Source organism: Scyliorhinus torazame, chromosome 28 (genome assembly GCF_047496885.1).
Source record: "Scyliorhinus torazame isolate Kashiwa2021f chromosome 28, sScyTor2.1, whole genome shotgun sequence".
NCBI classification, from domain to species: domain Eukaryota; kingdom Metazoa; phylum Chordata; class Chondrichthyes; order Carcharhiniformes; family Scyliorhinidae; genus Scyliorhinus; species Scyliorhinus torazame.
This window is the reverse complement of record NC_092734.1, coordinates 11,115,609-11,143,353: the sequence shown is the minus strand read 5'-3', so window position 1 is coordinate 11,143,353 and position 27,745 is coordinate 11,115,609. Positions and strand designations below refer to the sequence as shown.

The 27,745-nt window shown below is 48.9% G+C and overlaps 2 protein-coding genes and 1 pseudogene across 6 annotated transcripts in view; 1 reads left to right on the top strand and 2 right to left on the bottom strand.

Annotated features, from left to right (window-relative positions):
* mcu (mitochondrial calcium uniporter) overlaps positions 1-20,128 on the bottom strand; it is a 140,123-nt gene extending 119,995 nt beyond the window's left edge. Inside the window, exon 1 of the mRNA XM_072491470.1 lies at positions 19,929-20,128. Coding sequence (XP_072347571.1) covers positions 19,929-20,036 — 108 coding nt within the window. The 5' untranslated portion in view covers positions 20,037-20,128. The remainder of the gene's footprint in view (positions 1-19,928) is intronic.
* Positions 3,165-4,640, bottom strand: LOC140403448 (large ribosomal subunit protein eL21-like; annotated as a pseudogene).
* Positions 20,129-20,506: 378 nt separating the features above from the next.
* Positions 20,507-27,745, top strand: part of micu1 (mitochondrial calcium uptake 1) — a 131,684-nt gene continuing 124,445 nt past the window's right edge. For 2 of the 5 annotated variants that reach the window (XM_072491469.1, XM_072491463.1), the window contains exon 1: positions 22,256-22,348. The gene's annotated coding sequence lies outside the window, so the exon portion shown is untranslated. Of the gene's footprint in view, positions 20,528-20,587; positions 20,740-22,255; positions 22,349-24,175; positions 24,200-27,745 lie in introns of those variants that run through there. The other 3 variants (XM_072491468.1, XM_072491465.1, XM_072491464.1) reach the window with 3 other exon arrangements.

The window sequence follows — 27,745 nt, the reverse complement described above, 5'->3', positions numbered from 1 at the left end:
GACTAATGACAATCCCACAATCCTGTGGGAGTATGAGCTTCCCCAATGAGGGGGGGGCGGAGAAACCATTAGTAAACTCCATGTATAAATAGAGCTGGCCACTCTGGAACCAGAGGAAAGGAGTGTTCAGCAAGGGAAAATGCTGCTGTTATGTTATTGTAATTACTTTGTATCCTTAAAACTCTTGCTGGATTCTTCGTGGCCCTTACAAAAGTACATCAGAGATTAAACTTAATTGCCCAACACTCAAGTGTCCTTTTTTCATTGCTGGATCTTGATTTGACTTTTGATTGGCTTAACTTTACAATGACTCTATGCCAAAGCGGTAATTCAAGGCCGCGTACCCAACATGCGGAGTGCTACAACCAGCCCTTTTAAAGATTTACAGCTTCCCAGGCCGAGCACACAATGGACCAGCGTGCAGCTCACCTCCCACATGGTGATAGTTACAGAATAACAGAGAGGCTTTGTAGCAAGGTAACAGTTCAGGCACAGTCAAACACGCACTTCAGCAAGACTCTGTAACTCCAGTGTAACATCCCACTGCAATACATGGATAGGTTCACAAACCTGCACATTCAGAAACTGCCACGCTCTTACTATACGGCGAGATATTTTTAAAAGTGTCAAACAAACAGCCTTCATGAAACACTCCCAAAGCCATTTCACAGACAAGGAGTTTGTTTGAGGCTCAGTGCCCATGCAAGTTATTTTGCGCACAGCAAGCTGCCCAAACAGCAATGAGCTGAATGATCAGCCAAACCCATATTTGGTGGCATTGCCTGAGAGAGCAAAGTTGGCCACGGAACTGGGAGAATTTCCAATGGTGACAAGCGATACTTCCCACCCTACTGGATGGATGATAGATTCAATGGCTTGCCCGGAGCACAGGAGCTCCAATAATTCATCACTGGCAGCAAGGTGGGGGGGAGGAATCGGGCGGGAGGGGGGAGATTAGAGTAGAGTAGGAGGGATAAATAGGCGGGTAGTGTCTATGGGAGAGGAGCAGGCATGTGCAGTATGGTTTGATTGAAGTATTGGTTTTATGTTGATGTTTGCACATTTCTGTAATCTGTAACTGTTTACAATGCCAAAAGATACCTCAATAAAATCGTTTGTTAAAAAAATAATTCATCACTGGCCCATCAAGACTCCGTTATATGTTGGAAGTCCTGTGATATCGTTTGAACCCACAACCTCTGGGAGATTGATGGCAACTCAGCCAAGCTGACAACATGGATGGAATCAGACACACATACCTGCCAAGTCCGTGGCCTCCACCACTGAGAAGAGCAAGGTTAGCAGGCACAGAGGAACATCACCGGGTGCAGGTTTCAAGCCAGACAGCATCATGATTCGGATGTATGTCGCCATTCTTTCACTATTGATGGGTCAAACTCCGGCAACCTCCTAACTGTACCTACAGCTGTACCTATACGACATGGATTGCAGGGGTTCAAGAATGTGGAAGAACGACCACCATCTCAGGGGCAAGTAGGGACGGCCTATAAATATTGGCCTAGCCAATGATGGTCACCAAGAAAAAGAAAAATGACAAGCCGAACCCTTTTTATCTCAAGAAAACTTCCAAGTGATGATTGATATTAAAAAAATTATATTGGAAATTGCAAAGCAGGATTGCAGGGGAACTATCAGTCTGGCATCCATATATAATCTTGTTAGCAAATACCTGAAGGTCAAAGTTGCCTCAGAAGGAACAGCACAATTAACGGTCCACCTTGAATTTAAAAATTAAAATTTCATATTTTGAATGTCTTGACCAGCGCATGTGGGACGAACAATAACCGCGCCCCTCACAGACTTGGTTACTCCTGGCTGATGAATCAATTATTTTCGCCATAGCAACAAAGCATCCAACAAAGCTGGATATTTGAATCATGAATTTCCCTTCCACACTTGAGACACGAAGATATCAAGTTACTCTAAAAGCGTGTGTAATTTAAACTCCAGCGTCGCAATCATTCACATTAAGCTTTTTGGTCAATCCCAAGTCGGGCCTGTCGTCCTGAAATATAATCTCATGGGCTGTCCTGCAGCGCTCACGTTCTGCGCCACGTTAATGAGGATTGGCCCTAAAAACCCACACACGCGGACGTGAGACAGCTACTCCCAAGTTGGTGCACGCGTGTGTTAAATCGTATATTGCAATGTGTCATGTTCCTTCTCGGAACCTCTTGGCCATTTATCTTGCTTGAAGCAGCTATATAAAATGCAAGTTGTTAGTGTTAAAGAAAAAGAGGCTGGCAGATAGGTTTGGGGGTGGGGGCTGCAAAGGATAAAGGCCAAGGAATCCTGTGAGGAAGGCTTCCCTCTCTTCAAAGACCCTTGCAAGTTAATGATGCCTGCCAAAGCTGTTGATGCGGCAGGCTACCCTTCTGTTCCCTATCACCCAGTCTTATCCTGCCCCGATTTAAGCAAAGCTCTTGGCTGCTCTGTAAGCTGCTGGCAAAGAGATGGGTGGACTGCCTTAACTAAACTGGTTACTTGCAATGGTGCAGAGGGGAGGGAATTTGCTTCAGCAATTAATCACTCGCAGTTTGTGATTTGTGGGCACATTCACTCTCTCACCGCACAGAATCGAACTGTTAGGACATATTAGGTAATATTAGGACATAATGAGTTTGCTGGTCGCACAAACATGCCAGATTATTTTGGTGTCGTCTCCAAGAGTCACGAACCAGAGCATTTATCCGAGAAATAATTTTCATTTTATTCTCATATCCACGCTTCAAGTTTTATTGTTGTATTTAGCATTCCTTTAATTCCAGATTTCACAAGCAATTTAATCCTAACATTAGTATAGTCTTTTGCACCTAAATTTGAGACTTGGGGCGAGATATGTTTTTCCCATTCTTTGTGTTTTTCTTTCTGGAACTTGATCAAAAACTTCCCAGATTGTGCTTTTTAAAAAAAATATATAAATTCTTTCATGGCAGGCGGGCAACGCCAGCATTTGTTACCCGTCCCCCATTGTCCTTGACCTGAGGTGACTTGCGAATTTCAGAGGGGCAGGTAAGAGTCAACCACATTTCTGTGGGCCTGGGGGGGTCACATTTTGGCCAGACCAGGTAAGGACGGCAGATTTCCTTCCCTTCCCTAAAAAGGACTTTGACACAGTACGTTTATTTAATTTGGTATCAAAATTATGCCATGAAATCACACGGAAATGGTCCCAGCAACTGTGGCTTGTTCACCTTGGTTCACATGAAGTGTGCTTTCCTGGGCTCTGCAGGCTGGAGTTTCCCTTCTCCTTCGCTGCACTCTTTGCTTATTCATTGCGCCACATGTTACAGAAAGGGGTTCCTGCTCTTTGAATGCTTGATGTGCTCATACGCACATTCATTCTTTAGGCAAGGGTCTTACCCTCAACTTGTTTGTTGATAATACCAAAAGCATGCTGTGTGACATCATCATCCTTTCTTCCATTCTGGCCATGGCTACATTTGTGGGCCACACCCTTTTGTACACTGCCTGTGCTGTTAATGTCAACATTAAGAGGGTTGGTTAGCTGGATGGCTGGTCCATGATGCGGAGCGACACCAACGGCAGAGGCTCAATTCCCGTACCAGCTGAGGTGATCCATGAAGGCCTGTAGCCATCTGGGATGGCCACTTACAGAATACAAAATGGATGTTTGCAAAGATTGCAGGGAACTATGGACAATGCTAGGAAAGCAGGCAGGCACAGAGCCTGTACGTGTATTGGAACCTCAGCTCCCAGGCGAGACTGAAACTGTAGGTCCATTAGCATATTGATGGCCCATCTCCAGGAACAAAGGGAGATACTCAAGTAACCGATCTGGCTCCAAACCTCGCGGCGCCAGTTCCCCAAACCGAAAGCACAAACAAAGCCAGGGCACCCACCCCATTATTGGTCAAGATCAAGGCCCACCCAAAAGCACACGAAGAAGGCCCCAAGAGAGAATCGCTCTCTTGGAATTGGCTCTCAAAGCGGAGAGACCCTTCCACCAGCTACACCAGAAGCAAGTAAGTCCAAGGTCAACGCTCGCTACCAGACGGACGACCTTAGCTGTTCCCCTTCACCACTTCCACCCCAGCAGCCTCAGATCCGAACAACGGCCATTGTTCCTCTGACTAAGTGGCCGCCCGAAGCTAAGTATAGGCTTTAGCAGTAGTGATAATTTAGTCTGGAGTATTTCGTGCATGAGTAGATATTGCTGTGTGTGTAAATAAATAGTACTGACTTTGAACTAACTAACTGGCATACCAACTCTTTGATCGGTATTCGGGTTTGAACCTGATGGCGGTATCGAAAGAGACCCGGCGACTCTAAAGCAAACGTAATTAGGATTAAGGAAGGCGACCATATTGACCGCCATATTTAAAACCAAATAAATATAGCAACAGGCCCCGCCTTCTCAACCTTGCCCCTCGCCTGAGGTGTGGTGACCTTCAGGTTAAATCGGCACCAGTTGCCTCTCTCTCTCTCTCAAGAACAGGGAAAGCAGCCTATAGTTCCCTGGGACTTTGCGACCTTTCATTTTCAATGTCTCCTTTCTTGCAAATACAGAAGTGGGAAGAGGAACAGGCCCATGTTTCTGGAAGGACCTTGCAAACATAAAACGTGTCCCCCCTCCTCTTACCCCGGGCGTTCGTCATCTCAAACAGTTGCCGTGAAACTAACTTTCAATTCCTAATTTTATTAATTGAATTTAAATTCCACCAACTGCCGTGGTGAGAGTTGAACCTTGTCCCCGGAAGATTACCTTGGGCCTCTGTGCTGCTAGCCAAGGGACAGTACCACTGCACCACCGCCTCCCCCTATAACTCCAGCGATTAATAGGCAGAGAGCCAGATGATAATTCTAACAAATGTCCTTTCGATTCCCAACATCCTTCCAATGCTGGGACGTCTACCAGAGCTCTCTGTGCACCCAAATCAAAATTAGAATTTTACCCTCATGCTTTCACCCTGCACTTTATTTCATCTTCATTGGGTGTTTGGCTCAAATCTTTGAGTGATTGAAACAGAACATCTGTGCTCACTATTTCCCTCACGCAAGTCAACAAACATTGACTTAATTAGAATTGTGGGACAGGATGATAGTTATGGATGACCCCAAATGTGTAGACCATAAGACATAGGAGCGGAAGTAAGGCCATTCGGCCCATCGACTCCACTCCACCATTCAATCGTGGCTGATTTCAACTCCATTTACCCGCTCTCTCTCCATAGCCCTTACTTCCTCGAGAAATCAAGAATTTATCAACTCCTGTCTTAAAGACACTCAACGTCCCGGCCTCCACCGCCCTCTGTGGCAATGAATTCCACAGACCCACCACTCTCTGGCTGAAGAAATTTCTCCTCATCTCTGTTCTAAAGTGACTCCCTTTTATTCTAAGGCTGTGCCCCCAGGTCCTAGTCTCCCCTGCTAATGGAAACAACTTCCCTACATCCACCTAAGCCATTCATTATCTTGTACGTTTCTATTAGATCTCCCCTCAACCTCCTAAACTCCAATGAATATAATCCCAGGATCCTCAGACGTTCATCGTATGTTAGGCCTACCATTCCTGGGATCATCCGTGTGAATCTCCGCTGCCAGTGCCAGTATGTCCTTCCTGAGGTGTGGGGCCCAAAATTGCTCACAGTATTCTAAATGGGGCCTAACTAGTGCTTTATAAAGCTTCAGAAGTACATTCCTGCTTTTATATTCCAAGCCTCTCGAGATAAATGACAACATTGCATTTGCTTTCTTAATTACGGACTCAACCTGCAAGTTTACCTTTAGAGAATCCTGGACTAGGACTCCCAAGTCCCTTTGCACTTCAGCATTATGAATTTTGTCACCGTTTAGAAAATAGTCCATGCCTCTATTCTTTTTTCCAAAGTGCAAGACCTCGCACTTGCCCACGTTGAATTTCATCAGCCATTTCTTGGACCACTATCCTAAACTGTCTAAATCTTTCTGCAGCCTCCCCACCTCCTCCATACTACCTGCCCCTCCACCTATCTTTGTATCATCGGCAAACTTAGCCAGAATGCCCCCAGTCCCGTCATCTAGATTGTTAATATATAAAGAGAACAGCTGTGGCCCCAACACTGAACCCTGCGGGACACCACTCGTCACCGGTTGCCATTCCGAAAAAGAACCTTTTATCCCAACTCTCTGCCTTCTGCCTGACAGCCAATCGTCAATCCATGTTAGTACCTTGCCTCGAATACCATGGGGCCCTTATTTTACTCAGCAGTCTCCCGTGAGGCACCTTATCAAAGGCCTTTTGGAAGTCAAGATAGATAACATCCATTGGCTCTCCTTGATTTGCCAGGCACGACCTCCCCTTACTAAATCCATGCTGACTTGTCCTAATCCGACCCTGCACTTCCAAGAATTTAGAAATCTCATCCTTAACGATGGATCCTAGAATCTTGCCAGCAACCGAGGTTCGGCTAATTGGCCTATAATTTTCCATCTTTTTCCTTGTTCCCTTCTTGAACAGGGGGGTTACAACAGCGATTTTCCAATCCTCTGGGACTTTCCCTGACTCCAGTGACTTTTGAAAGATCATAACTAACGCCTCCACTATTTCTTCAGCTATCTCCTTTAGAACTTTAGGATGTAGCCCATCTGGGCCCGGAGATTTATCACTTTTTAGACCTCTTAGTTTCTCTAGCACTTTCTCCTTTGTGATGGCTACCATATTCAACTCTGCGACCTGACATGATGCATACAAGAAGGGCGGCTTGTGGCGCAATGGTTAGCACTGTGACTGCGGTGCTGAGGACCCGAATTCGAATCTCGGCCTTGGGTCACTATCCGTGCGGAGTTTCCACATTCTTCCTGTGACTGCGTGGGTTTCACCCCCACAACCCAAAGATATGCTGGTTAGGTGGTTTGGCCACGCTAAATTGCCCCTAATTGGAAAAGGAAAATAATTGGCTACTCTAAATTTATTTTAAAAAAACAATGCATAAAAAGAAAGGCTGGCAGGTCCAGGTCCAGTCTTTGCAACGGAAACATCTCCCGAGGAAACTAGGCTATTTGGAAATCATTTTGATGAGTTAAGCTTTCTCCACAACTTGAAACCAACTTATTTATCAATCACCAATGCATCAAATATTTATTTGGATGGCTGGAATACTCCGAGTTAAATTGTTTCTCATTTGCTCAAAACTATTGTTTTGCAGCATGGTGTGTGCCGTACACCGGGATAGCCCAACAGGAGTAGGTGCAGCCACTGGTGAACCGAATGCAGAACTCGTGCTGGCTTCGGCTGCACTGGACTTGAGTCACCAGCGTCACGCCAACATTGGCTGCTTCAACAGCTGCTCATTCGAAGGAATTGGCTCATTTTGGAGACTGAGGGAGGTGGGGGAAGGGAAGGGGGAGCAGCTGAGGTGAACAACTACTTGTCTGCCTGTGCAGAGTGAACCCACAGCTGGCCTCTCAAATCCAGGTACAACCGGACCAAAAGAAAAACATGCGCTGAAGTTAAGGGACGCTTTTCTAATTTTTGTTGAATTTTGAGGGGGTGGCGACCAGACTTTACTGCCACACCTGTCTTTGTTGTCACGGACAGAGGAGGTAGAACGACAGAGGAGGTAGAACCGTCTCAGATTTTTGTAACAACAACTTGCATTGAAATAACACACTTTATCGTAGCAAAACGTTCCAAGGGACTGTGTGCCAGTCAATTAAGGAGATATATTCGGACAAGTGACCAAGGTCTTGGCCAAAGGGGTTTTACGCAGCATCTTAAAGGAGGAAAAACAGTTAGAATTCCAGAGTTTTTTTTCCAATTAAGGGGCAATTTAGCGTGGCTAATCCACCTACCCCTGCACATGTTTTGAGTTTTGGGGGTGAGACCCACGCAGCCACGGGGAGAATGTGCAAACTCCACACGGACAGCGACCCGGGGCAGGGATCGAACCCTGGTCCTCAGAATTCCAGAGTTTGGGGCTTGGGGTTGCTGACGGCATGATCGTCGATGGTGATGCGGTGAAAGTTGGGGATGCGCGAGAGGACAGAATTTCACTGCCACGTAGACGGTGCAGTGTTCCGTGATCGAGGACAGATTGTGCTCTCAGACCTCTGAGGCTAAGCGTGTACAAGATGTCTGTTTGGGAGAATCTATTGAACAGCTTGAATTGATGACCAGGGAGCTCGAACACGGGAGTGGCATATGGTTGTCAATTACACGTGCATTTTGATTGGAACCATGCCAGTGGCAGAGATGTTTCACATCGGCGTGGAGGTTGGGTTGTTGAATACGTAAATTGTTTGGTGAGTCAACAAGAGCTCAATCTAATTACAATATTTGCCTGACAACACCCTTGGGAAAAGCTTTGAATTAGATCATGCACCTGTTCCCTTTCTTCCACAGATTGACTAGCTTGTGGGGTGTGGGAGTTCGACAGATTTTTAATTGTCAGTGGGTTGAAGGGTCATGGAGAACAGGCAGGGCGGTGGAGTCAAGGCCAGGATGGGATCAGCCATGATCGAATGGCAGAGCAGACACGATGGGCCAAATGGCCTAATTCTGCTGCCATATTATGTGAACTTAAGGGGATATGAAAATAAAGTCAAATTATCAATCAAATTAAATGTTCAAGGGGTGTGATTTGCTGTTCAGAGATTTTATTGCCCTCACACCTGGCCTCTTTTGTTCCTATTACACCTGGAGCAGAAGTGTGCCGGAACAACAGGGGTGACCAACACTGCCAGGAACCCAATCCCACCGACACATCCCTAATGTTGATCAGCCCGCACACGCCACTATAACCTCTTTGGTTGCTGTCCCGCAGGAAGATCCCAATATCCAGCTGTTCAAAGACATTTCCAGGCAACGTGATTGTAATGCTTACGCACATGTAGTTAAAAAACACAGCACACAACAAACTGAATTTCTATATCAAAGCACAAGTACCGAGGCAGCACGGTGGCGCAGTGGGTTAACCCTGCTGCCTCACGGCGCCGAGGTCCCAGGTTCGATCCCGGCCCTGGGTTGCTGTCCGTGTGGAGTTTGCACATTCTCCCCGTGCTTGCGTGGGTTTCGCCCCCACAACCCAAAGATGTGCATGCTAGGTGGATTGGACACACTAAATTGCCCCTTAATTGGAAAAAATGAATTGGGTACACTAAATTTATAAAAAAAATAAAAATAAAAAGCACAAGTACCGCAAAATTTCTATTTACAAAATTTGAATCTCCTTTAACGTAGCATGCTGCCTACTCAATTAGTTGTGTAAAATGAATACATTCTCCCTACAGTGCTTCCCAAACTGTGTTCTACTGAAATGAAAATGAAATGAAAATCGCTTATTGTCACAAGTAGGCTTCAAATGAAGATACTGTGAAAAGCCCCTAGTCGCCACATTCCGGCGCCTGTTCGGGGAGGCTGGTACGGGAATTGAACCCACGCTGCTGGCCTGCCTTGGTTTGCTTTAAAAGCCAGCTATTTAGCCCTGTGCTAAACCAGCCCCTAACTTGATCCCATTTTAATGCTTCACAGTTGGCGTGACCCCCAGAGTGAAAACTGTAGGGACAGGAGGAGAGTAGTTGTGTTGGTTGAGGGTTAAAACTGGTTGAGGGATAAAAGCACAAAAAACAACTAAAAGACCAACATCTTTTCAGGCTTTGCTGTTGTCAGGGCTTAGGCCTCAGGGTTTATTGGATAGGGCCATGCCATGGGGGGAGTGGGGGGAAATTGTACACACTGTGGCCTCGTAGCCAATCCCAGGTTCGTCAAATCTCAGTCTATGTTCCAGAGCCACCATGGGCTGCCTGGGAGGTTGCGTCCCCACTAGGAGTCATGACTCAAGATTTGGGTACCCTTGCTCTCCCACACTCTTGTTGTTATTACATTGCTGCAATAATGAGAGTTAACAGCATCGTGTTTCATAGTCTTCATCAAGTGGCCCCTTGGCAACCTCACTCAGCTTAGTGTGCGATCAAGGTGGAAAAAACATCAAGACCTACCGGTGCAGCTCAGGAGGGTGAGAAATCAGTGAAATGTATTGAACACATTGACAAGGAGGTACTGCAACGATGTGTTTGAGCAGTCAAAATAGTGTCAAAGGCGAAAGGGAACCTAATCTATTCACAATGGCTGTCTAAGGCAGACATCGAGGTTACGCCAACTAATGGTTGGAACTGATTCTCAATGTTGGCTTTAGGTCCATCTGAAAAGCCTCAGTGCAGCGAGGGGCTAGGAAGTGTGTGGAACCCCTTGGCTGTATGCTTGACAAGGAATACACATTGTAAATGTCAAGAGTATTGAAACTACATTGCAGCCCCTCAAGAGTGGATTATGCAGTGGAGAGGAAAGTTGAATTCCACTGCATTTCTGCAATCTTCCGTTTGAGCTATTTTGCTTTCCGGCTTAATCTCTTACATGGAATATATATTGTAAATATCAGACCGCCAAGATGTAGTTTTACGAGGACATTCTGTCGAGGCATCTTAGAGCGGATGCCGTAATGAGACAAACTGTATTTTATTGTACTTTGTAATTTTCAAATCAAAACGTTTTGAAATGCACTTCAAATTTTATGAATGAAGTATATTTTTGGGGGGAAAAGGTTCTCGTCAACCACAAAATGTATGGGGGCCCCAGGAACCAGAAGGAAAATACATGGAATTGAATCCTCCCTCTCTTCTAGCTCCTCCTGAACACTAGTTTCTGAGCAGGAGGGTAAACAGATGGCCAATTGACTTAAAAATGTGCCACAGGAACATACAGAAGAAGTCGGCTCTCCCACCCAGCCTCTTGTGGAATATCTGGCCTCCATATGGAGTTAAAATGTTTTGTGTTTTACAAGTCAGTTTACAGCAATATAACACCCAACATTGTGGTCTTGCCTCGCATTTCACCCCCCAGCTCCTGCTCCTGAATTTTTCAATTCTAGTCATCTGTGCATTTCTTTCCACCCCAACCCCACCCAGACTCCAGGAGCAAGTCAGTCCCCTTGGCCCTACACACAGTGCACTGAGCCACTCTCCCTCTCCCCTCACTGAAAACATTTTCCAGGCTTTGCCCTTAGCTACGACTCCTAACTCACCGCCTCTTTGCTGCCAATTCCCTCTTGGCATGTCATGAAGGCCCTGGATTGCCATACACGACTGGAAACTTTGTAACGTGCGAGAACCATGGGGGCAAAGGCAGCCCCTGCCAAATAGATGGCACGGCTACACCGCCAGACTTTAAATTGTTCTTCATTTTAGGGAAGAAGAAAGTTGAGTAATGGACAGTACAAAAGCTGTCTGAAATGAGATGTTAAAAATATACATCATCCTCCTGCTACGGCGTCTCTTCTCAGTTGCGTTATCAATTTTATTGTTGACTTCAAATGCCAAGTCCTGTTTGACAAACTGGCACAGCAAATCCAAAGGAGAGAGCAATGTCTCACAGCAAATAACCCGACAGCATTCAAGCCTCCAGTTATAGCATTCCAACAATGACCAGAACACAACGAACGTGGTTTCTTTTGAAGTGTTTTGTGGCATCAGGGGTCTATGAAAGGTCAAGAGAATGGGAGAATCTTTGACCAAGTCTTCTTTCAATAAGTTCATTAAAACTCACTTTTAAAAATTGTGCTCAGTTTTTCTTTCAGATTGTCTCAAAATTGTTTAAGAATGAAAACTAAGAGAGTCTCAAATAGCCACCCATTCAGCGTACCCAACAGCAACGTTGCAAAGCCCGCCAATTCCAGCTCCGACACTCTCATTGTATTGAGGCAAATGCCACGCATCCCTGACCCAACTCTAACGTGAAAGGAGCTCTGGTCTGTCACATCCGTGACCCAGCCAGCAGAGATGCCGATGGGTATGAGCAATGCCCTTTCCCGTGATGAAGAGCGGGGGTTTACCCGGGACGCTTTGGGTCACCGGGCAAGTCTTGTTTGCAAAGTGTCAAGAAACCTCATAACGCGGTCTCATAAGGAACGGCGGGCGCCCTTAGAATTGGTGCAGGTCTTTGCGCCAAAAAATGGGTCATTGGACGTTCAAGTTGAAGTTTTACTCGGCTGACCTTCAGATCTGTAATGTGTGAAACAGAACCCCCCCCCCCCCCCCCACCTCCCCCCTCGAGGGGCCAAATGGTCTTGCTCCTATTTCTCACGATTTCATTAAAAGATGTTTTTTTAAATTTCCATTTAAGAAGGCAATTTCGCGTGGCCAATCCACCTACCCCTGCACATCTTTGGGTTGTGGGGGTCAGACCCACGCAGACACGGGGAGAATGTGCAAACTCCACACGGACAGTGACCCGGGGGCGGGATCGAACCCGGGTCCTCGGCGCCGTGAGGACTGCGCCACCGTGCCGCTCTCCAATTTCATGATCAGGCTGCATTTTCCCTGCCACACGCCAAACTCTTTCTCTTTCAGCAGACCGTAAAATATTAAATATCAGAGTTGTCGGCTAACTTCATTATTTCTCATTACAAAACAGTTGTTCATTTAATCCTCAAGAGTTCAAGTATAGCCCTTCAGAATCGTGTGCGCAATTGTTAGTCATAGTTCACAAACATGTGACTTAAGACATTGCGGGCAAAATTTTAAAAACCATAGTTGAGCCGAGCAAGACATGGCTGTATTACGAGGGATGTGACCTTAGGATCATTACCCTGGAGGTTTTCTTGTCCATTATTCATAGCTGCAACTTTTTCGAGCATGTGTTCGCCCCTCCAAAAGAGCAAAGGAACCGTTCTTCAGAGACCCTCGACTTGCTACGTTTCACTTGGACTGCAGTCTTTGAGAAAAAACTGTCAAAGTCTATCAACCCAGAGCCACATTTGATTCCCCCAATATATTCCGCTCACATTTAAGCTCAATCTCATAGGGAGGAGATTATTGATATGCAAGACTCGTATTGGCTACAGAAATCCCTTACACAAATGATTCACGAACATTCCTCAAGGCCACCAGCTTTTTTTAATGTCGCAGCTTTCCGGGCAGTATCTCATAAAACCTGAGGTTACGTTTCAGAAGGAGCTGCTGGTTGAGCTCGATGAAGTCGGGCGAGAGGAGACAGGCGTGAAACACAAACTGGCATGGGTCAGAATGGTGTCTTCCTGTCTTGTACATTCTTAGTAATTCTGAACAAACTGCTCCAAACTCTCCTTCAATACTGTTTCAGTTACGAGACAGAAGAGTTAACAGTAACAGGCAGTCTAAGAGTCTCCTTCTGTTCTCACTCAGTGAACTCCTGGCGACTTCATAGTTCTTGTTTTTTTAAAAAAAACAAAATCTCAATCTCAAAATCTGATAACAAGTCTCCGCCATTACACCATGACCATCAGAATGAGGCAGACAACTAGTTAAGCGGGTTTTGTGGTGGTTGAAGGAACAATGTTTTGAGGGCACATCTTTTCTCTTCACGAGTAGGGAACTTCAATTCCTCTGCAAAACAGGCAGGAGAGGCCTCGCAACCAAAGGACTGCAGCTGACGCAATGCCAATAACCTGCGATCACAGATATGATGGGCAAATGGCCTCTTCCTTGTACCATAAACGTCTACTGTGCTCCACAGCATTCAGAGTCTGTACCCTTCTGACCCGGGAGTGAGGATATTCCCTACATGTGACTTGTCCACAGGATACTGGGAGTTGGTTAACTCGGTTGACTGGACGGTTGGTTAGGGATGCGGAGCGACGCCAATGGCACGGTTTCAATTACCGTATTGGCTGAGATAATTTGTGAAGGCCCCCCACCTTCTCAACCTTGCCTGGGGTGTGGTGACCCTTGGGTTAAACCACCACCAGTCAACTCTCAAAGGGGAGAACGGCCTATGGTCCCCCGGGACTGTGGCGATATGTACTGCAACCCCAGTGTCTCTCAGTTCTTGTACAGCAATCTCCCTCAATGCCAGCAAAACTAAAAAGCTGGTCATTGACCTCAGGAAGCAAAGTACTGTCCACACCCCTGTCAGCATCAACGGGGCAGAGGTGGAGATAGTTAGCAGTTTCAAATTCCTACGGGTGCACATCTCCAAAAATCTGTCCTGGTCCACCCACGTCGACGCTACCACCAAGAAAGCACAACAGCGCCTACACTTCCTCAGGAAACTAAGGAAATTCGGCATGTCCACATTAACCCTTACCAACTTTTACAGATGCACCATAAAAAGCATCCTATCGGGCTGCATCACAGCCTGGTATGGCAACTGCTCGGCCCAGGACCGCAAGAAACTTCAGAGAGTCGTGAACACCGTCCAGTCCATCACACAAAGCTGCCTCCCATCCACTGACTCCATCTACACCTCCCGCTGCCTGGGGAAAGCGGGCAGCATAATCAAAGACCCCTCCCAACCGGCTTACTCACTCTTCCAACTTCTTCCATCGGGCAGGAGATACAGAAGTCTGAGAACACACACGAACAGATTCAAAAACAGCTTCTTCCCTGCTGTCACCAGACTCCTAAATGACCCTTTTATGGACTGACCTCATTAACACTACACCCTGTATGCTTCATCCAATGCCAGTGCTTATGTAGTTACATTGTATATGTTGTGTTGCCCTATTATGTATTTTCTTTTATTCCCTTTTCTTCTCATGTACTTAATGATCTGTTGAGCTGCTCACAGAAAAATACTTTTCACTGTACCTCGGTACACGTGACAATAAACAAATCCAATCCAATCCAATCCGAACTAAGTCAGCAAGCCCTGGTGACAGTAACTAGATGACTGATTGGAAACAGCTGCAACATTGAATGCAAAAGGTTTTTGGCAACAAACACAACTTGCTGAATCAGGCCCCATCAGAACTTAGCGGAATCTGGAAGAGCATCATTGTTTACGCTACCAACACCCATTAAGGGGCCGAATCCTCCAGTCTCCAGATAGTCAGACACTGGATATACTCACCCAGATACGCTACAGGACTGTCTCAGAAGTCCCAGCACAATGGTAATTGCCCGGAAAGTTTGAACTTCCGAACGGCGCCCCTGCATCCTCTGAACAAGTTGAGTTACAGAGTCTGAGATCCTGACAGTTCCAACTTACTCAGCCAGATAGTTACCCAGGAAACGATAGACAGATCAAAACCTAGTCTGACACCAGGGTAAAAACAATCCAACAAAATCCACCCACAAATCTCTGATGCAGCCCCCTCCCTAACTACCCCCTCCACCTGACCTGACTAACCCCCACCACCTGTCCCCCCCCCCCCCCCCCCCCCGACTGCCCGCCAACTTGACCCTAACACACAACTCTCCCTGATTTGACTACCCCCACCGCCCAAATACCGTGTCCCCACCAGACATCCTGACTAGCCTTTGACCCGACAACCCTTCTCGATCCGGTGGCGAAGAAACGGCGATGTCGTTTCAAGTTAGGATGGAGTGAGGCTTGAACAGGAACTTGGCGCTCCCCTACATCTGCTGCCCTCTCGTCCATCTAGGTGGTAAGAGGTCTCGGGGTTTGGAAGGTGCTGTCGATGGACCTGCCATTCAGCAAGGTAGCCTCTCCCTGGAAGAGGTCAGCTCACAAGTCTTCTTCAGGTGCGCTCTTCAATCCTCGTATTCCTAATGAAAGTTGGTTATTTTCATCACACAACTTCTTTGTGCTTCACCACTTGCCGATGATACAATTGTAATCAATTCAGGAAACAGACCGCATTAGGCAACATCCTTAAAATGACTATTTTAAAATGACGATGAGGAGAAGATGCTCCAATGACAGGCTATCAGCCCGAGATGTTAACCCTGTGTCTCTCTCCACGGATAATACCTGGCCTGCCAATTTAGTTGGAGACCATGGAGTTGCATTGGATTGGTCCATGATTAAGTTTGGCAAAGCACCGCAGGCCTGGCTGGCCAGGAAACTCTCCGTTTACAGGCTGATCTGGAACCTTTCGATCCAGAAACCAGTCCTAGCAGTGACAAAGCAGTGACAAAAAAAAATCCCTTGAACGGAGGCCAAAGAAGATAAATGGGACTGAATGGCTTAGGATCCTATTATTTCAGTCAATTCTTACTTATTTCCCAAGCATTGCGATGTAGGACATGTTCCTTCACAGGACAGACTGTACTGTGAAAATCAGCATCTATTCCACAAGACGTGACATGGAAATGGGACCCACGGTGACAGTGTAAGTCACAGTGACACTGTAGGTCACACAAGTTTATGCTGCCTCATCGAACTCTGTTTTGCACCCCATTTGTGGCAGAGAGCATTCATCTCCTTCACCCATAAACTCAGTAAATAGATCATTTAGTCTACAGCATACCACAATCTAGGAAATATCTTGAAACAGCTGTTCCCTCCGTCCTCACAGGACAGACAAAACCCTTGTTCATGATCCCTATAAATATTTCCAACATTATCATTACATGTTTGTAATGCTGCCTCATGACTTGCCTGTCCTACACATTCATTTTACAACGCGTTATTAATATTTAAGTGAATGTGCATTAGTTGAAGCGGTCAGTTTGTGACTTACTCTCCCCCACACAATATCTTGAAAGATCCTAACACGGTAGTACACCCTGGTGTTCTCTGAAAACCCTCAGGTTAATGACTGCATTGTCTATTTTCCTCCGATGTGAATGTGGGTAAACACAAACATAGCCTCATTGCATGGCTAAATTTCTAGGAACAAGCAGCATTTTCATTGTTTTCTCTCTAACAAAATTATAAATTCACAGGCAGCATGCTCAATCTTTTTTTTTAAACCAGGAGAAAGCACCCTCCACACTGCCCTTATAAAATGTGTAATACAAGTGGCAGGAGACATTACAAATCGTTAAGCACTTTACGAATGGCTTTTCCATGCACCGATGGGTGTTTACAAATCTTTAGCAATGAGGTAATAGGAAAGATTCAGGAGGATATCGCATCCCACATGGTGGGAGAAATGCTATGAAGCAGTCTTGTAAATTGGTTTCTGTAATAATTGTGACGAATTAACATCTAAACTGCAGAGATCTGAACTAGTTGTCAAACATGTAACATGTCAGGCACAGGTTGAAGAGCAATGACACACGGCGCTAACTATAACTCATTCACAACTTTGTTCAGGAATCCTTGGGTTGGATATAAAATATGTCCACCTCCCACTCCATCATAAATACACTCCGAATTCTGTGGCTGCAGTTATGACATCTTGATCCTACCAGAGGAGAGAAAAACATACACGTTCCAAACTTCTCCCCTCCCCCAAAGTGCTGCCTTTGTGCTAGATTACAGATTCACAAGCAGGGGCAACTTCTGGTACAGGAGGCAACCTGGCAGTGCAGCTGAGCACAGCGTGAATGTCAGTGGGGGTGGATGACCGGGACCCCTCGAATGATTTACCCTCACTATTCACTCCCAAGACCAGGTAACTGGAGAGACCAAAGATTGAACCCAGCGCCCTTCTGATCAACAGGACCGAGTAAACGCCCGCCCTGGGCAATCAGTCCAACCATTGCCTAGAACATTAGACAGGGGTTACCTCCCCTTCTCTGCACCTCCGCCCCTTACACCATCCTCAACCACGGCTGAAGGCAGATGGACAACTAGCCGAGGGCCGGGGTGCAGGGAGGGCCGACTGCTATCAGGCATCAATTGAATGAGGATTTAAAATAAAGAGCATTAACTCGCACCATTCTAAACTAGCTTGCCAAGCCTCAGCCTCATCATTCTGGGGGAGCCCACGTTTGCACCCTGCACCATCAGGGCATTAAACATCAGCATCTTATTAACGAACAACAAGACTGAACTCCCGCAGCATGTAAAGTCCTGTTGAAGCCTGAAGGCTGCACTCGGCACAGACACACACTCAGCTAGTTCACGCCATGCACTGGAGGCAAGAGCTGAACGTGAGTTTTGGCTTATACATTACAACCAGCATGGGGAGGGGGGGGCTGTACGTGGTGTCAGTTGGTTGTAAATTCTGCTGCCAGAATGCCAAAGCCATTCAGAACAGCTCAGTGTCCTTCCAGTCAAATGTTAGGTGGCCCTGCAGCAGTTCCCCCATCTCCTTCCTGCTTATTGTATCTCTCTCTCTAGCTCTCAGCCCAGCGACATGCACTCACTTACCACCACCCTCCATTTTTGCATAACGTTCCCAATTTCCCCCCAAAAGGGGGAATCCTCATGAACCCCAGGCCTGCCATGTCCTGGGACAGATTGGCAGAGTCTCGGACCAACCCAGAGGGGAAACTGCCTCTTTGGGAAGGGGGGGCAAACTGATGCCCACAGAATCACTCATCTTACTGTCCACACCCCCGTGCTGCCTTTTAGTCTTACGGAGCAGAGGGCAGTGGGATTAACCTGTTCTTTCCTGGTCAGGACACCGCAGGGTAGGGTTTGAGGGAGGAGGCAGGATACCCCAGGGTGAATGGAGAGGAGGCAGGTGTGGGTGGATGGATGGGGGGTGTGGGTGGATGGATGGGGGGTGTGGGTGGATGGATGGGGGGGGGGGGGGGGAGGGTGTGGATGGATGGGGGGGGGTGGGTGGATGGATGGGGGGGGTGTGGGTGGATGGATGGGGGGGTGTGGGTGGATGGATGGGGGGGTGTGGGTGGATGGATGGGGGGGGTGGATGGATGGGGGGGGGTGGGTGGATGGATGGGGGGGGTGGGTGGATGGATGGGGGGGGTGTGGGTGGATGGATGGGGGGGGGTGGGTGGATGGATGGGGGGGTGTGGGTGGATGGATGGGGGGGTGTGGGTGGATGGATGGGGGGGTGTGGGTGGATGGATGGGGGGTGTGGGTGGATGGATGGGGGGTGTGGGTGGATGGATGAGGGGTGTGGGTGGATGGATGAGGGGTGTGGGTGGATGGATGAGGGGTGTGGGTGGATGGATGAGGGGTGTGGGTGGATGGATGAGGGGTGTGGGTGGATGGATGAGGGGTGTGGGTGGATGGATGAGGGGTGTGGGTGGATGGATGAGGGGTGTGGGTGGATGGATGAGGGGTGTGGGTGGATGGATGAGGGGTGTGGGTGGATGGATGAGGGGTGTGGGTGGATGGATGAGGGGTGTGGGTGGATGGATGAGGGGTGTGGGTGGATGGATGAGGGGTGTGGGTGGATGGATGAGGGGTGTGGGTGGATGGATGAGTGGTGTGGGTGGATGGATGGGGGTGTGGGTGGGTGGATGGTGGGTGGATGGATGGGGGGTGGGTGGATGGATGTGGGGGGTGGGTGGATGGATGGGGGGGTGGGTGGATGGATGGGGGGGTGGGTGGATGGATGGGGGGGTGGGTGGATGGATGGGGGGGTGGGTGGATGGGGGGTGGATGGATGGGGGGTGGATGGATGGGGGGGGGTGGATGGGGGGGGTGGATGGGAGGGTGGATGGATGGGAGGGGGTGGATGGATGGGGGGGGGGTGGATGGATGGGGGGGGGTGGATGGATGGGGGGGGGTGGATGGATGGGGGGGTGGATGGATGGGGGGGTGGATGGATGGGGGGGTGGATGGATGCGGGGGTGGATGGATGCGGGGGTGGATGGATGGGGGGGGTGGATGGATGGGGGGGGTGGATGGATGGGGGGGGGGTGGGTGGGTGGTTGGATGGGGGGGTGGATGGATGGATGGGGGGGGTGGAGGGGTGGATGGATGGATGGGGGGGTGGGGGGGATGGATGGATGGATGGGGGGTGGTGGGTGGATGGGGGGGGGTGGGTGGGTGGATGGATGGGGGGGGTGGATGGATGGATGGGGGGGGGTGGATGGATGGATGGGGGGGTGGATGGATGGATGGGGGGGTGGATGGATGGATGGGGGGGGGTGGATGGATGGATGGGGGGGGGTTTGGATGGGGGGGGTGGATTGATGGGGGGGTGGATGGATGGGGGGGGTTTGGATGGGGGGGGGGTTGGATGGGGGGGGGGGGGTTGGATGGGGGGGGATGGGTGGGTCAGCCCAAGGTGGAGGTGACCCCAGGGTGGGGTGTGTGGGGTCAGCCCAGGCTGGGGAATCCCAATGCAGGATCCTCCCTCCTCTCTCTCTCTGACACTCACCGTGCGCTGCCGCTGTCCTCCGATGCCCAGTCCGCTGAAGCGGCTGCCGGCCGCCCGGGTGCAGCTGCCGAGCGCGGCGGAGAGCAGCGCCCTTGCCGCAGTCGCCATGGCCGAGGGAGTGGAGCCGGGATTCCGTGTCCGCGTCCGAGTCCCTCTTGCTCCGCAGCCGCGGCGGTGGAAGGGCCGGGGAGGAAGAGTGGGCGGGGCCCGGAGTGGGCGGGGCCAGCCCCAGGGGAGGGGCCTCCGGGAGGGGCGGAGCCGGCCCCCATTATGGCCAACTGGCCATCTTGCTCCGCCCCAGAGGCGGGGTCGCCACCTGTCGCATAGCGGCTCGCCAATCACAGGCGGGTGCGGTCCTCTGCTAAAATCAGGAGGCGTGGCCACGGGCAGCCAATCACCGGGGCGGCGACGGGGATTGGCCGAGTGTAGCCAACCGCCCACCAATCAGAGCCATTCAAGTAGCAAAAAAAAAAGTCTCTTCAACGTGTAGGCGCCTGGCGAGGAGCTGGAAACCCCGAGCCAGAGCAAACCCACTGGAAATCCACAGCCAGTGCAAACCCCGAGCCAGAGGTAACCCACAACCAAACCCCACACTGCAGGTAATGTCCTTCCCCTGTCAACACATTGGGTCCCCCAACCCACACCCTCTTAAACAAGCTCCTGACCAGCTCTCAGAAGTGAACGCCCGGGTGTGCACCAATATTAACAAGCAGGCTGGTGGCAATGCTGTTGGGAGTTGGGGTCTTTACTCGCTGCCTTATCCTTAATTGAGCTTCAACACCACAACCAGCGTCACAACAACTGCAGCGAGGTAGGAGATTGTTACAGACCGAAACACTCTCTCGCCCAGAGTTTGCCAGACCTGCTGTGAATTTCCAACATTGCTGTTTTATTATACATAGAGGGGAATGTGAATTTTTAACATTGCTGTATTTTTATACATCGAGGGGAATGGTCGGCATAGCAGAGGCGATTGGAAAATTGTCATTTGATTAAACTATCTACAGCCGGTAATTCATGTGAAGCTTTCAATGTAATACATTAGTGATTTACCCCCGCCCGCCCCATATCTATTTTTGGAGATGCCTCCTATCCTTGTCTGTTCATTGTACATTTTGCACAAATGCTATAGATTAAGTGGATGCTGCTTATTCGCAATTCCTGCCAACTCACACTTTTCCAGCAAAGACTTGATTCCTTGTTCTATGGGCGTCAATCGCCCTCTTCGCAAGTCTCCACAGTCATTTGTCCTAATGTGATCGTTGTTGAGCCTTTAGTGACAAGCTGGCTACTTATAAAAGTGACTGCAAACAATTAATCAGCGTTGGAGCACTCTCAAGGATGTGATAAAACATGGTGTAATTACAAAAGGGAGAAAATGCTGATCAGGGCTCCACATCTGAAATATTAACTGATCCACCCGTCCTCTCCACGGAGTGGGGTTACTGGGTTATGGGGATAGGGTGGCAGTGTTGACCTTGGGTAGGGTGCTCTTTCCAAGAGCCAGTGCAGACTCGATGGGCCGAATGGCCTCCTTCTGCACTGTAAATTCTATGATAAATGGGGAGGTAAATTCACAAAGCAGTCAGCAAGGAGAGATGCACATGGTTCTAAAGAGGGAAATGTAATATTTTGGTGAAGGACAAACCGCTGGAATTTAAGAAATGGGTCTTCTGACTGGGGAGACTGAATAACTTGGATTTGTGTTGATAAACACGACAGCTGTGCAGGAAACCCGAAAGTAAAAACATGAACTGCAAGAAACAAACAGCATAGCAGTTAACCTCCGTGGAGAGGACGTATTTAGTATTTTCTATATCAAGGGCCTCTTTTGGTCTCCACTTAAGCCTAAATTTCTCCTATCTTCCCCCTACCCCGAACAGTGTAATAAAGTTCCAGAACACAACAGTTGACTGTAATCTCTCCCCAACGTGTCTCATTAGTAAATCCAGTGAGAACAATGAACAGCAATTTTCTGATGTTCAACAAATAGCACTTGAGTAATTCACAGAATAAATGTAACAAGATGAGACTTCAACACATCAAAATACTGCAGGAGTTGGCAATCAGAAATAAAAACTGGGGCACCCAGCAGGTCTGGCAGCCTTTGTGGAGAGAGGGACAGGGTTACTGTTTCAGGTGGATGAGCTTGGCGAGGGGAAGCTGGAGGTGTGAAGGGTGTTTCTCTTTCAGAGCTGCCGGTGACCTTGCATCAGGACTATTTTCTATCAGGGCGTGAGGCGGTCCGCCTGTTGGCCCACCTGCTTCCGGGTAGCGCTGGGCGGGGCCGGCGTCAGGCGTGACGTAGGGCGGGGCTGGCGTCAGACGTGACGCGATGACGCAGGGCGGAGCGACGCTGATGGTGGGGGAGAGCCGGGGCAGCGGCGGCCGAGAGGGGAACGGGGACTGCTCCCGCTGAGGTAAGGAAGGGCGGCCTGGCGATGCTCTCCCCCCTCCCGCTGGCAGCCGGGCCCGGGTTTATGATGGAATCGGGACCGGGGAACCGAGGGATTGGCCGTCCCCCGACGGTTGTCAGGGCGACTGTCACTCAGTGCCGCGGGGCGGGGTGTCTCACCCTGGGAGGGGGTGGGGCCTCTGACACCCTCGGGGGGGGCGGAGTGTGTCACCCTGGGGGTGGGTGAGGGTGACTTGCCCTGGGGGGCGGGGCTTCTGTCACCCTGGAGGGGATGGGGCTTCTGTCACCCTGGAGGGGGTGGGGCTTCTGTCACCCTGGAGGGGTTGGGGCGACTCACCCTGGAGGGGTGGCGGGGCGACTCACCCTGGGGCTGGCGGGGCGACTCACCCTGGGGCTGGCGGGGCGACTCACCCTGGGGCTGGCGGGGCGACTCACCCTGGAGGGGTGGCGGGGCGACTCACCCTGGGGAGGTGGGGGCAGCTCTCACCCTGGAGGGGTAGGAGCCACTCACCCTGGGGGGGCGGGGTGTCTGTCACCCTGGGGGGTGGGGGCCACTGCCACCCTGGGTGGTAGGGAGGACTGTCGCCCTGTGGGGTTGAAGGCGACTGCCACCCTGGAGGGTGGGGGCGACTGTCACCTTGGGAGTCGGGCGACTTGTCACCCTGGGGGTGGGGGCGGCTGTCACTCTGGGGGGGGGGACGACGACACACTGTCACACTGTCACACTGAGGGCCAACTCACCCTAGGAGGTAGGGGTGACTCACTCTGGGGGTCGGGGTGACGGTCACCCTTGGGGGGGGGGGGGGGTCGTGGTTGACCATTACTGAGAGTGAGGGAGTAGACCACTGTCAGAGTGAGGGAATGGACAACTGACATTCAGAGACTGGGGCAGGGGAACTCAGTACGTGGGGGTAGGAACTGTCAGTCAGAGCGAGGGGGTGGGGTAACTCAAGAGTGTGGGCACAGGGCGACGGTCGATCAGAGTGAGGGGGCTGCCCCTGATCACTAGAACCGTTCCAATTTAAGATCATCTGTCAAGCTTGTAATGTGGCTCAATTATACTTGCTGCAAGTGACGTTCATTGATATGCAGCAAACCACGTTCTGCAAACAAGAGAAATATGTTCAAGCCTTGCGCTTCATTTGAATTAGCCAAGATAGCCATGAGCCTGTCATTCCCTGTTGCTTTCTCCAGGACAACACTTTGTCAATCAAAGTGGACGGGCTGGCTAACTTACCTCGTCTCCCTGTCATAGATAGCAGGGATCATTTGAAACTTGGCATTCTTGAGTTTGTCCTGATGCGTGCAAAACGAAAAACTTCATTAGCCTGTCTGCCTATTTAGCAAAATTCGAGTTTTGACTACCAAGTGACTGTGTGCTGCTGCAAATCTGACACAAAAACAAAATGTCCTGGAAATAATCAGCAGGTCGGTCATCATTCATGAGAGAAACAGAGTTAAAATTTCAGGTCAGTGACCTTCCATTGGAACCTTAAAAGGTACATAAGGCGCAACAATTTGGTGCAAATCTTGTAGGGTTCAGAAAGAAAGAGAGCTAGAATGGCAGTGACAAGGAGTGCATTCGTTAAGCTTCAGGGGTTGTTCGGCGAAGTATTCTTCAAAGTATTCCCAAAACTGATTTGGAATAAATAAAAATGTAGGAAATGCAACAGGTGCTTACTCTCTTTGCGGATGTTGCCAGACCTGCCGAGTATATCTATCATTTTCTGATTTTACTTCGGTTTCCCACCATCTGCAATACTTTGCTTCTGAGGTTTGTAGTGTCTTGTTACGCAGGACCGAAATGTGGATCTTGAAATAAGCAGACATGCGAAGACCAGGTGGTTGTGCAATGGTGAGTTACCGTCTTCACTGGTTAGGAATTATCAATTTAAAACTGCCCCAAAGGATGGAAGGCGAGAGATTTGGAAAAATAAATCTTTGACAGAGGTGCTAATGGAGTTTAGAATGCTTTGTCAAAGGAAGAGGAATACTGAATGAAAATTTAAAGTGTTTTTTTCCCTGCAGAGTGATAAAAAATTCAAAATCTAGGACGATGGGGAACACAGTGGGATTAATTTTGCTTCAGTGGATAACTGGTACTGCCAGGATGAATTTCTGTGCCTTAACTCTCTTATGGTTCTATACAGTGAAGATATTTAAAATCTTCGGGATAATCTTCACTCAGATTCCCAGTTGCTGTGGCAACGCGCACATTTACATGCGTGTTGTAATCTGAAGCTGTGGTTAGAGATTGTGGAGGCTCCAATGTTCTTTCCATCACAGGAATCTCTCCTGCCTGTACCGCCTGACATTGACGCGCACTGGCAGTATTTTGTAGGTTGCCACTCAACCTGTTCCCAGCCCATCCACTGTGCCACAAGACCTCACAATAATAAATGTAGGTGTTTACAGATCATGTCTATAGAACAAGGTTTGATCTGCTGGCTGGGGCTTGATAAATTGTAAATCAGAGAAAGAGCTTTGTCTTGATATTTTAAAATAACACATTCATCCTTCTTGTACATTGCCAATACATTGGGGTGCCAAACACCAGGGAATATTCCTGTTTGGGTAATTAATGATTTGGATAGCTGATCAGGAAGTGAACTGTGAATCCCTTACGATCATTGAGGCAAAATTGCTCAAAAATAGGAATTATGCTTGCTCGTTAGAGGAATTATGTGGGAGTGGGGTGAGGAGCGGAGTGGATGTCTCTGGGCTCAGACCTGGATTCTGAAGCTCACTGCAAGGTGGTTGGATTCACAGATGAGAACCAAACAAGGAAAAGTGTGCAAATGGTCAGAGAAGCTCAGACTAAAGAATGATTTAGAGAAGCTATGTGTGCAGCAGAACAATGGCGGCTGGATTTTTCGGCAAGTCATAGAATTTACAGGGCAGAAGGAGGCCATTCGGCCCATCAAATCCGCACCGGCTCTTGGGAAGAGCACCCCACCCAAGGTCAACACCTCCACCCCATCCCCATAACCCAACCTAACACTAAGGGCAATGTTTTGGACACTAAGGGCAATTTATCATGGTCAATTCACCTAACCTGCACATCTTTGGACTGTGGGAGGAAACCGGAGCACCCGGAGGAAACCCACGCACACACGGGGAGGATGTGCAGACTCTGCACAGACAGTGACCCAAGCCGGAATCAAACCTGGGACCCTGGAGCTGTGAAGCAATTGTGCTATCCACAATGCTACCGTGCTGCCCTATAAATGTTGGGAGAAAAATAGACAACATATAATCTGGGGAATATTATTGGAATAGCCAAGGATGAAGCTGTAAGACACCCTTGAGTTTAACAGACTGAATGCTGCACATGTCCAACCAATCACAGCAAGTAGCAGTGTCAAAGAGTGACGAAACAGAACAATATTCAAGTTTGTAAAGTTACCATAGTCCGAGATGACCATAGGCTGCTTTTCCCTTTGAGGGGGAGAGCTGATTGCTGGTGATTTAACTTGAGGATCACCACACCCCAGGCGAGGTTGACAACGTGCAGGACCTTCATGAATAACTGGGAATTGAACCCACGCCATTCACCTCTCTCTGCATCACGAACCAGTTGTCCAGCCAGCTGAGCTAAACTGGCCTCCCTCCCTCAAGTCAGTCGAGATGAAGATCAAATGTTTCCGGTTTCTAGTGAGACTGCATCTTGAGCTTGCTCACTCAGAAATGAGATGATGTGGAGATTCCAGCGTTGGACTGGGGCGAGCACAGTAAGAAGTCTTACAACACCAGGTTAAAGTCCAACAGGTTTGTTTCAAATCACGAGCTTTCGGAGCGCAGCTCCTTCCCCAAGTGAATGAAGAGGTAGGTTCCAGAAACATATATATAGACAAAGTCAAAGAAGCAAGACAATACTTTGAATGCGAGCATTTGCAGGATATAAGCCTTTACAGATCTAGAGATAGGGGTAACCCCAGGTTAGAGAGGTGTGAATTGTCTCAAGCCAGGACAGTTGGTGGGATTTCGCAAGCCCAGATGGTGGGGGATGAATGTAATGCGACATGAACCCAAGGTCCTGGTTGAGACCGTATTCATGTGTGCGGAACTTGGCTAGAAGTTTCTGCTCGGCGATTTTGCGTTGTCGCGCGTCCTGAAGGCCGCCTTGGAGGTCGGTTACCCGGATATCAGAGGCTGAATGCCCTTAACTGCTGAAGTATTCCCAGACTGGAAGGAATGAGGCAATGCAATTTGAGGCAATACAACAAACACATCAGATCTAAGCTCTGCAGTCCTGCCACATCCAGCGGTGAATAGTGGTGAACAATTAAACAACTCACTGGAGGAGGAAGCTCCACAAATATCCCATCCTCAATGATGGAGGAGCCCAGCACACATGTGAAAAAGACAAGGCTGGTTTAGCACCAGGCTAAATAGCTGGCTTTTAAAGCAGACCAAGGCAGGCCTGCAGCATGATTCAATTCCCGTACCAGCCTCCTCGAACAGGTGCCGGAATGTGGTGACTAGGGGCTTTTCATAGTAACTTCATTTGAAGCCTACTTGTGACAATAAGCGATTTTAATTTCATTTCATTTCAAGGCTGAGGCATTCGCAACAATCTTCGGCCAGAAGTTCCGAGTGGGTGATCCAGGAGGTCCCCAGATGTCAGTCTTCAGCCAATACGATTCACTCCACGTGATAATCAAGAAATGGCTGAAGGCACTGGACACTGCAAATGCTATGGGCCCTGTCAATATTCCGGTAATAGAACTGAAGACATGTGTTCCAGAACTTGCCACCCCTAACCAAGCTATTCCAGTACAGCTACAACACTGGCATCTACCTAGCAATGTGGAAAATTGCCCAGATGTATCCTGTACACGAAAAACAGGACAATTACCACCCTATCAGTCTATTCTCCATCATCAACAAAATGATGGAAGGAATCATCAACACTGCTTGATACAGCACTTACTCAGCAATAACCTGTTCACAGATGCTCAGTTTGGGTTCCGCCAGGGTCACTCAGCTCCTGACCTCATTACAGCCTTGGTTCAAACATGGACAAAAGAGCTAAATGCCAGAGGTGAGGTGAGAGTGACTGCCCTTGACACCAAGGCAGCATTTGTCCGAGTATGGCATCAAGGAGCCCTGAGCTAAACTGGAGTCAATGAGAATCGGGGGGAAAACTCTCCGCTGGTTGGAGTCATACCCGGGACAAAGGAAGATGGTTGTGGTTGGAGATCAATCATCTGAGCTCCAGGACATCACTGCAGTAGTTCCTCAGGGTACTGTCCTAGACCCAACCATATTCAGCTTCTTCATCAATGACCTCCCTTCCATCATAAGATTAGAAGTGGGGATGTTTGCAGATGACTGCACAATGTTTGACATCATTCGTGACTCCTCAGATAATGAAGTAGTCCATGTCCAAATGCAGCAA